Source organism: Myotis davidii, unplaced genomic scaffold, assembly GCF_000327345.1.
Source record: "Myotis davidii unplaced genomic scaffold, ASM32734v1 scaffold299, whole genome shotgun sequence".
NCBI classification, from domain to species: domain Eukaryota; kingdom Metazoa; phylum Chordata; class Mammalia; order Chiroptera; family Vespertilionidae; genus Myotis; species Myotis davidii.
In genome coordinates, this window is record NW_006293088.1 from 5,264,103 (window position 1) to 5,274,407 (window position 10,305).

Sequence of the window (10,305 nt, forward strand, 5' to 3'; positions counted from 1 at the left end):
TTTAATCCTTCCAATTTCCCTCTCTGTTATTATTGGCACTAGAGGCCCAGTGTATGAAATTTGTGCACAGGGCGGGGGATCCTCTCAGCCAAGCCTGCACCCTCTCCAATCTGGGACCCCTTGGAGGATGTCCAACTGCCAGTTTAGGCCCTATCACGGGTATCGGGCCTAATCACTCTCACAATCCTGGACCACTGGCTCCTAATCACTCACCTGCCTGCCTTTTCTTAACTGCCCCCCCCCGCCCCCGCTGGCCTGGTTACCCCACACAGCCTGCTTGTTCAGTCATTTGGTCATCCCTCACTAACCCCCTTGCCAGCCTGGTTGTAGGCAGCCGTCTTGTGAGGGCATGAGGGTTAATTTGCATATTACCTCTTTATTATATAGGATTAGAAAAAAAAGAACACCAGCTTAGCTGTGGATGTGCCCTGAAAGGAATGAACTTGGCCTGATTGTTCCTCTGACTTTAAGGACTATTTGTACATAGTTGTGCAAGAGTAGTGTTTTGTTTTTAAGTATTTGCCTTATTTTTCCCACTAAACTGCCCACTGGCACCATGCCCTTTGTTGGTCTGCCTGTGGTTGCCATGGCTCAGAGCTTGGGATGTGTGGCTGAGCAGTCACTATAATTAGTTTAACTGACCTCAGTGGTGTGTGTTAGTGGGGGTGTACCTGGAAGGCAGCCTTTGCTCTTTTAAAAAAACTTTTAAAAATTTATTGGGGTAACCATTGGCAGGTGAAGTTATACAGGTTTCAGGTGTACAGTTCTATAAGACATCATCTGTGCTTTGCATTGTGTCTTCATCACCCCAAGTCAAAGTCTCCTTCCATCAGGTAGCCTTTATTCTGAGTTGGACATAACCTCAGCCCTCACTGAACTTGGTTCTGGCTACTTTTGGAACCCAGCCAATTATCAAGTTCTAACGCATGACCTAGTAGTCTTCTTGGAGTAGCAGGAATTCAGGAGAAATCTGGCTGCTTTGTCAAGCCCTCGCCTCCTCCGTCCTGCACACAAACTGTTCCAAGCAACAGGAGATGTTCCAGGCAGGACGGGATCAGCTCTTTCTTCTTGGGAGAGTGATCCAGTGACCCTGAACGTCTGTTGGCCTCATCTCCACCAACCCCCACAGTCTCTGGCCCTCCTTCTATCTGCCTACTACAGCTGGAGCCTCAGCCCTCCCTCTGCCCGGAGGCCTTGCCCCCGCCTCCCTCTCCCTTACGCAGGTCCCAGCTGTAGCTCTAAGCTCTTCCTCTGTCACTGCTCCGCCCATGAGAGAAACACCCGCAGGGGAAGTTTCCTGTTCCCAGCCCAGACTGGGTCCAAGCTGGCAGAGATGGACCATCTAAAACCCGAGGTCCTCCCAGCCAGGCACTGCTGCCCCTCCCTAGGAATGCAGGCCCTGGAGGCTGGCATCATGAGGTTCTCAGTGCCACCCTCCATCAGGTAGCTGCCACTGAGGATCCGAGGGCTGAAGGGGCATGTTTCTGTACTCTGTGTGGGAGGGGGCTGTCATACACGTAGTCGGGCAGCAGCAGGGGGAGAAGCTTTGAGCGAGGCCGCGCAGTGGGTGGTAGCTGTGACGTGTGAGCCAGCCGGCAGGGTCCTTATCACCCTTACCCTGGGTGGAAATGCAGCAACTGTCACTCGACCCTGCCTCTCTGGGGCTTGGCTGCCTGCCGGCTTCTGACGCCCCCTGCCCCCATCTCATGTAGCAGGAGCTCAGCCATGGTGAACGAACCCAGAGGGAATGGCAGCCCCAACCCCCGCCTGGAGGGCAGCAGCAGCGGCATGGAGAGCCCCAAGGATAGTTCGAGGTGTTCCTCGCCAGGGCTGGACCCTGAGCGGCACGAGAGACTCAGGGAGAAGATGAGGCGGAGGATGGAGTCCGGTGACAAGTGGTTCTCTCTGGAGTTCTTCCCTCCGCGGACGGCGCAGGGCGCTGTCAATCTCATCTCGAGGTGAGTGGATGTGAGGTTACGGAGCAGGGCCAGGTTAGGAGGGGCGGGTGGAGAGAAGGGCCCCTTTGACCCGGCAGAAAGAGGCCACCAGAGGGGGCGGAAGAGTAAAGGCAGGGTCGGCCATTGGACCTACAGCTTCGCAGTTGTCAGGAAAAGTCCCCCCAAGCCTCTGGAGTGTCAGACACACTCCACATCGGGTTAAACATGTTGACGCTCAGCATTCTTTGGCAGCACTTCAGGCTGGATCATGAGTGTCGTTTAGGAAATCTCAGAGCAGCGTCTGGGAGAACATTTCCACAAGTTAGGCTTTTGGGCTGTGCCTCTTGGAATCTAGAAATGCCAACGGAATTACGTTAGCACTTTGTGAATCACAGCTCCTTTTCTTAAAAGCCGGTGCTTTTTACCACTTTCACTTCTCATGTTTAGCTCCCAAGGCTTGAAGCTGAAGGCACGAGGATGTTTAAATACCTCGTTAAATAGCTTGTAACAGCGCGTGCACACCCCCGTGCCTCTTGAGTCTGGTTCCTGGACTGTGGCCTTGCTCTGCAGCGCTGCCTGCTGCACCAGGATCGGGGGAGGGGGGGGGCACGATAGAAACGTGTGTCTGCTGACCCTCCTCTCTCGTGTTCCTGGAATGAGGCCCTGCTTGCCACCATGAACGTTCTCCAACCCTCGCCCAGTGAACTTACCTCACCCAGTATAACAAATATGCCAGCACTGGGAAGTTTACAGTTCTGCTTTCAAACAGCAGGGTTATGTTGTTATACATTACCTCCACAGTAGTACTCCTGATGAAAGCAGCTCACCACGTACCAGGCACTGTTCTAAGAGCTGAGGAGCCATCTATCATAATAGTCTCATAGAGTTATGAAGTAGGTGCTGTTCTCTGTCACATTGTAGAAATGAGGAAAAGGAGATTAATTTTCCCAAGGTCACACAGCTAATAAGTAGCAAAGTCAGGACATGAACGCAGGTCAGTCTGAGTCCAGCCTCTTGTGATGCTTTTCTAACTCCCGGGCCCCACGGAAGGTGGCGAAGGGTGGGGTGCCCCCAGGAGTCCCCCTTCAGAAAGAAATTCCCAACAGGTTTGACCAGATGGGGGCAGGCGGCCCCCTCTTCATAGATGTGACCTGGCACCCAGCAGGAGACCCTGGCTCGGACAAGGAGACCTCCTCCATGGCCATCGCCAGCGCTGCTGTCAACTACTGTGGCCTGGAGACCGTGCTGCACATGACCTGCTGCCGTCAGAGCCAGGAGGAGATCACGGGCCATCTGCACAGGGCCAAGCAGCTGGGCCTGAAGAACATCCTGGCACTGAGAGGAGGTGTGGAGCCCTGCCCAGTTGGAGCCACCTCTTGAGCTCTTGACCCTGACGTAGGCGTCCAGTCAGGAGTGCAACTGGTGCCTGATAACCCTCTGCCCTGGCTTCATGGCTTCATTGATCACTGGTTGCACCCAGATCTTGGCACAATGAAGACTGCGGTTCTGGCACTTGTCCCAGGAGTGAAAGTAGCTGCTTGTGCCTCTGGCCAGTGTGGGGAGAGGGAGCCTGATGGGTGGGGTCGTGCAGCCTTGTGCTCCCCACTATAAGACCACTTCTCACTTGAGATGAATAGAAGATTCTCCCAGGAGGGAAGAGCTCCAAGAGGGTAGGACAGCGAGCAGTGGGGTTGGTTGGGTGAGGCTAGGCACCCAGGTTGGAGTGGGGGGCGGGGGGTCTCAGATGCTCCAAGCTAAGCTCAGAGCAGCAGCTGTCCCCTGCTCTACGCTGCCAGCTCAGTGCCCGCAGAGTCAGTGCTTGGTAAATGTCCGACAGGCTGGGCACTGTCTTCCCTCCCACTGCTTACCAAGTGCTACGCTAGCAAGAGGAGACACCAACTGGAATAGCACCAGGGCTCTGCCTTGGAGGAGCTCATGGTCCCGGGTGTAGGGGTAGGGAGAAGGCACAGAAAAACCAGCTGCAGATCAGTGAGCCTCAGTGACCATGACCTTCACCAACCCTGCAGACCCTGTAGGCGACCAGTGGGAGGAAGAGGAAGGCTGTTTCCGCCACGCCACAGACCTGGTGAAGCTCATCCGCAGCGAGTTTGGTGACTACTTTGACATCTGTGTGGCAGGTGAGTGGCGGGAGTGTCCCAGTGGGTGGGGACAGGCACAGAGAGCTCACCTGTCGTCAGTTCAGGGTGTGGTGACCCCGGGCTTTGCGGGCCTGTGCCAGAGGAGAGCGGGGCAGAGGTGGGTTAATGCCCTGACTCAACGTTCTATCATCGCTCCCCACCCAGGCTACCACCACCCCGAAGGTTTTGTTTCTCTGCCTTTTCATGTCCTTAGCCTGCTTCCTGGCCTGTTCTTCTTTGACACAAAAGAGGAGCGTTTATTAGGCGGCAGGGAATCGCAGAACCCAAGGTCAGGAAGCTGCACCAGGCCTCACTGGGTGCTGGAGCCGGGAGGCAGTCAGAAACCAAGGCCCCCCTGACCGGTGTGGCTCAGCTGGTTGAGTGTCGTCCTGTACAACGAAAGGTCACAGGTTCCATACCTGGTCAGGGCACATGCTGGGGTTGGGGTTCGATCCGGGTCGGGGTACATACGGGAGGCATACAGGTTGATGTTTCTTTCTCATACCGGTGTTTCCCTCTCTCCCTTTCAGTTCCTCTAAAAAGCAATAAAAACATATTTAAAAACATTTTTTTAAAAGAAACCAAGGCCCTCAATCTCTTTGGGGCCACAGAACCCCCAGCTCTGCCTCCTTGCTGCACACTCAGGAGTTCCACTAATAATCCAGGCTGACTGACAGGCCTCACTGTCAACTCCACATTCTCAGGAGAATCAGATCAGCTGAACTCTAGTTCCATTGGCTGCAGCCAGGAGGCAAGGTTTACCTGCTGGAAACGGGTGGGGGGTCTTCCCTCCTATCCCACTAACAGGTCGGGCCTCCAGCTTCTCCGATAGGGGCTTGAGTGTGGTGAGGTCTGGGGATTCATTGGTACATCATCTTGGTATGACATTTTTCCTCAAATCTTTTGGGGAAATTCATTTTTTATATTAAACAAAGCCACTTGATGGAATAGTCTATCAAAGTGATCCAGACTTTAAAACATAAGCCATGTGGCTGCCAGGAAACTACTCGTTGTAGGTGACTTTGGGTTTAACCCCAGGCCCCACGTACAGAGCAGCTTGGCTTCACACCAGCCTGGGTCTGAGGCCTGCCCCCGGCCCTGGCTGAGTGAGCGTCTTCCTGTGCGGGCCGGGCTCAGTGAGCTCGGTCCTTTAGGCGAGTGGTCAGAGAGTTCCTGGAGCTGGCGAGGAGCCAGGGTCACCCGCTCCTGCCTCCCAGGCAGTTGCGATTCTGTCATGTGTCCCTAGCATGTGGGTATCCCGCTGTGCCCGTGTCCTCGTACCCCAGGAGCTCGCTGCTTAGTGGGGCTGCTTGGTCCCTTGTCAGGCAGCCTCTGGCTGATCCTGGTTCTGCCATGAGAAGCATCAGAGAATATGAACTTGACCATGACGGCCCTTTGGCCACTCAGAAATAGTTACTATATTCTCTCCATTCTTTTCTTCAAGCCGAACATCTGAGCTTTCTCCCCTTTTTCCTCATGTAACATGAGGAAAACATAAGCCATGTGGCTGCAAGGAAATTACTCATTGTAGGTGACTTTGGGTTTAACCCCAGGCCCCACGTACAGAGCAGCTTGGCTTCCCACCAGCCTGGGTCTGAGGCTTTTCCCTTTCTTGGACCTCTGAGTAATTTCAATGTTTTATTTTTTTGTTTGTGTGGTGGGTTTTTTGTGTGTGTGTTTTGTTTTTTTTTAAGTAATTTTAATGTTAAAAGCACTGCTTTAATCCAATGTGTAGAGTCCAGTGCAGTACAAGTGCTGCCCAACTGCTGAGCGAAGCATTTTCTCTCCTCCAGGGCCACCAAGCACAGGCTGGTTTACCTGGCCGGTTGCAAGGGACATGAGGCAGGACAGTGTGGGGTTTGGAGCAATCTGCTCCCACTTCTGGGAGGGTGGCTCTAAGCGACTGCTCACCAGACGTCACCTCCTGGGTGAGGGTGACATCAGCCGTGAGCCCAGCTACTCACCGTGTCAACCCGGCCCTGCGGTGGTGGTGGGAGGTCCGAGTCCGGACCCTGGAGGCAGAGAGCTGTGTTGCCAGCTCCCGGGGTTCTTCCTCCCTCACCTGGAGCAGGTGGAGCCAGCCTCTCCCAACTGTCATCCCGTCGACAGGTTACCCCAAGGGCCACCCCGACGCCGAGAGCTTTGAGGACGACCTGAAGCACTTGAAGGGGAAGGTGTCTGCGGGAGCCGACTTCATCATCACCCAGCTTTTCTTCGAGGCTGAGACGTTCTTCCGCTTTGTGAAGGCTTGTTCCGCGATAGGCATCACCTGCCCCATCCTCCCCGGCATCTTCCCCATTCAGGTGAGGGGCCGGGCGGGCTGGCGGACTCCTCCCACCCCCGGCGCTCAGCTCATGGTCAGGTTCTTGGACGCTCAGTGGATTTCCTCTCACCACCCCCTTGTTGTACTTGGCTTAATGACAAGTGTCGCTACAAGGGATCACGATAACTCTCACCCTCAATTTTTATTAAATCAATGTTTCCGAAACACAGCTGTCATCAGAATCATTCGATAAGCTTTTTCAAAAGATGGACTTCAGATCCCATGCCTACAAGTTCTGATTTAGTAGGTCTGAGGTGGGGCCTGGGAATGTGTACCTTACTTCTTAAGTCTTGCGGGTGATTCCGATGACCCGGGAGGCTTGGGAACCGCTGGGCCTAAAGGGCTGGCTCAGACCGACGGCAGGGATGCTCTGGGCAGCCGAGTCCCCTGCAGACTGGGAAAAGCAGGACCAGGCAAGGGTCCTTGTACAGTGTGGTCTGACTTTCCTGGGTCTGTGTCACACTGCAGTCGGCCCGGAGGCCTGGTAGGGAACAGAAGGGGAGAAGCGGGGTGAGAGACACAGCCCCCGTGTCCCGGCAGGGCTACCACTCCCTGCGGCAGCTCGTGAAGCTGTCCAAGCTGGAGGTGCCGCAGAAGATCAGGGACGTGATCGAGCCCATCAAGGACAACGACGCTGCCATCTGCAACTATGGCATCGACCATGCCGTGAGCCTGTGCCAGGAGCTGCTGGCCAGTGGCCTGGTGCCGGGCCTGCACTTCTACACCCTCAACCGCAGGATGGCCACCACCGAGGTGCTGAAGCGCCTGGGCATGTGGGCCGAGGACCCCAGGTGAGGCCAGGGGCCCCGAATTCAGGCCTGGGAGCCACAGAGGGAAGTCAGGGGGCAGATAAGTCACATGGAAGTCACAGCAAGAGTGCGCCCTAGGAGGGCTGGACGCCACGGGTGCAGGGCTTATCTGTGCTGTGGCTGGAGGCACACGGGGTTCCAGCCTCCGTGGGAGATCCGTGTGCACCTTGATGTTTCCAAGTGAGATTGAAAGACCCAGCTCAGTGGGTCCTCTCCCTGAGGACCTGAGCCAGTCCCTTCCTGTCCCCGATCTCACCCAGGCGTCCCCTGCCCTGGGCTGTCAGTGCCCACCCCAAGCGCCGGGAGGAAGATGTGCGTCCCATCTTCTGGGCCTCCAGACCGAAGAGTTACATCTACCGCACCCAGGACTGGGACGAGTTCCCCAATGGCCGCTGGTGAGGCCGCAGGCTGTCCTTTGCAAATGGGTCCTGTGTCTTGGGAGGCAGGAGGCAGGAGTTGGCATGTTTCTCTGCCCTGGGGGGACTGGAGTCACAGAATGACCTCTGGTGTGTGGGACAGCGGTCCTCCTGTGAGGAGCCCGAGGTGAGGCTGTGCCCTGACCGCGGGGCACGTCCTCTGCAGGGGCCATTCCTCCTCGCCAGCCTTCGGGGAGCTGAAGGACTACTACCTCTTCTACCTGACGAACAAGGCCCCGAGGGAGGAGCTGCTGAAGATGTGGGGGGAGGAGCTGACCAGTGAAGAAAGTGTCTTTGAAGTCTTTGTCCATTACCTCTCCGGGGAGCCAAACCAGAGCGGCTGTCGAGTGAGTGGTGCTCGGTGGGGCCCCTGGTTACACCCCCGCCCCGTCTCCCTGTGGCCTGCCCACCCTCAGCCTCCTCTTTCTGCTCTGGACATGGCACCTCAGCCCAGGGAGAAGGGTGAGTTGGGAACTCACCAGCTGGGGGGCCTGTGAGGGGCTTACAGAGGCAGAGACAGGCTGGGTGTCTCTCGGGGCCCCCGAGAGGGAGGGGCCCAGAGTACCAGATCCGATGTTCAGCCCGGCCCGGCTCCCCCCTCCAGGTCACTTGCCTGCCCTGGAATGACGAGCCCCTGGCGGCCGAGACCAGCCTGATGAAGGAGGAGCTGCTGCGCGTGAACCGGCAGGGCATCCTCACCATCAACTCCCAGCCCAACATCAATGGGAAGCCGTCCTCTGACCCGGTCGTGGGCTGGGGCCCCAGCGGGGGCTATGTCTTCCAGAAGGTGTGCAGGGGCCCAGGGCCGCCCCAGCTTGACTGGCCCCCAGGAGCCCCAGCGATGGGGACAGGAAGCCTCCTCTCTGGGCCCTTCACTGAGCAGCAGCGGACCGGGGTGGACGGGAGCTCCCGCCTTAGGTCAGGCCTGGGTGGGGTCCCCTGACTGCTCTGAGCCTCCGCCTTCTCAGGTGGGACAGATCACCCGCTGTTGTGGGGAGGCACGTACAGCTTAGCACATGGGAGGGACAGGAAGCACTCGCTTCTCTTCCAAGCTGCCACCTGTCCCCTGGGCGGCTGGAGTGAGTGTTACACTCACACTGAACCCCTGAGCCCTGATTAGAACGACCCCGGTGTGAGGAGACCAGCTGTTTATCACCAGTGGGCCCAGGTCCTCACCTTCCCTGAACTTGCCTCATCTGGGAAATGGGGCTGAGAGGGCCCACCCTGCAGTATTACGGGCATTATGGCAAGTGACGGCATACACCCAGCTCAATCTCTGATCCAGTGGGTGCCAGAGCAGCCACTAGAGTCACTGTCACCTCCAGTGAGGGGGCAGGTGGGAGGGGGCAGGCCTGTCCCACCAGCCTGCGCTCCACAGCGGCCTCCTCGCCAGCTTTACGGTGGCTTCTCCGGGGGCCGCCCTGCCTAACGGGAGGCGGGCTGGCAGAGGTCCCGCAGGCTGGCCAGCTGGGAAGTCTCACCACCTGCTCCATGATCCACCCGTGTGGCCACCACTAGTGCCCCTGTCTTCAGTGTCCCACACGCCTGTGCGCGTGGGTCCTCCCTGGGGGCATCCGATGGGGCTTGCTGAGCGCCGAGAGGGCGGCCAGCAGGGACCGGGGGTGACGGGCACCTGCTCCCCAGGCCTACTTGGAGTTCTTCACTTCCCGAGAGACGGTGGGGGCACTCCTGCAGGTGCTGAAGAAGTACGAGCAGCGGGTGAACTACCACATCGTGGACGTGAAGGTAGGCCAGCTCCACGCACCGGTGCTCAGCGGGGCAGCTGCCAGCCGAGGGCACCCACGGTCACTCCCGCACTCAGCAGGCACTGGCCCCGGGCAGACGGAGCTCCCAGCCTAGGGAGCGAGGCCCGTCCGTGGATAATGGGACAGTTCAGTTCAGTAAGGATGCTGGGGACCCAGGGGAGGGACACTTAACCTGGGAGGTCACAGAGGCTTCGTGGAGGGTCCTCTGTGACCTGAATCCTTCAGGACAGGGAGGGAAGGGAATTCCTGGGGAAGGGCAGGGTGTGCAGAGGCAGCGTCTACAGCTAGTGTGTCACCGCCGACTGCGGAGCGTGAGGCTAAAGTGTTGAGCAGGGGCTCAGGGGCCTCCATGGTCCCTGGAGGCAGGAGGGAGCCTTTCCAGGCAGTGAGCGACTTGGCTCCGGGTGTTAGGCAGGTCACAGCGGACAGCTGATGACGAATGGGCCCGGGAACACTAGAGTCAGAGGCCCTTGTCTGAGTAGCAGAGGCCCAGCTGGGCTAGACCCCAGGGAGCACAGTGGAGAGGAAGCAGGCAGAACCGCTGGGTGTAGAGCTGATTGAAGCGAGACAGGAGGAAGTGCTCAGTGTGGCCTCCAGGTCTCAGGCTCACAGAGCTGGGGGGAGGGGCATGGGGAGAGTGTGGAGCAGGGGCTGCCTTGGGCAACCAGGGGGCTCTGGTTGGCTTTGTCCCGTCTGCTCCTACCTCCCCTCCCACCCCAGGGTGAAAACATCACCAATGCCCCCGAGCTGCAGCCCAACGCTGTCACTTGGGGCATCTTCCCTGGGCGAGAGATCATCCAGCCCACGGTGGTGGATCCTGGCAGCTTCATGTTCTGGAAGGTAAGGGGCTGGGAGCGGCCTGCCCTGCCCGCTTGGGACACCTGGCAGGCAGGATTGCTGGGCCCCAGAGTGGCCG

At 57.7% G+C, this 10,305-nt stretch overlaps 1 protein-coding gene across 3 annotated transcripts in view; it reads left to right on the forward strand.

Annotated features, from left to right (window-relative positions):
- Nucleotides 1-10,305, forward strand: part of MTHFR (methylenetetrahydrofolate reductase (NAD(P)H)) — a 13,976-nt gene that overhangs the window by 2,393 nt on the left and 1,278 nt on the right. The window contains exons 1-11 of one of the 3 annotated variants that reach the window (XM_006766715.2): nt 1,241-1,443; nt 1,713-1,958; nt 3,044-3,282; nt 3,965-4,075; nt 6,185-6,378; nt 6,939-7,189; nt 7,468-7,602; nt 7,790-7,970; nt 8,228-8,410; nt 9,268-9,369; nt 10,110-10,229. In XM_006766715.2, the coding sequence (XP_006766778.1) occupies nt 1,334-1,443; nt 1,713-1,958; nt 3,044-3,282; nt 3,965-4,075; nt 6,185-6,378; nt 6,939-7,189; nt 7,468-7,602; nt 7,790-7,970; nt 8,228-8,410; nt 9,268-9,369; nt 10,110-10,229 (1,872 nt within the window). In that variant the 5' untranslated portion in view covers nt 1,241-1,333. Of the gene's footprint in view, nt 1-1,240; nt 1,444-1,712; nt 1,959-3,043; nt 3,283-3,964; nt 4,076-6,184; nt 6,379-6,938; nt 7,190-7,467; nt 7,603-7,789; nt 7,971-8,227; nt 8,411-9,267; nt 9,370-10,109; nt 10,230-10,305 lie in introns of those variants that run through there. The other 2 variants (XM_015565883.1, XM_015565884.1) reach the window with 2 other exon arrangements.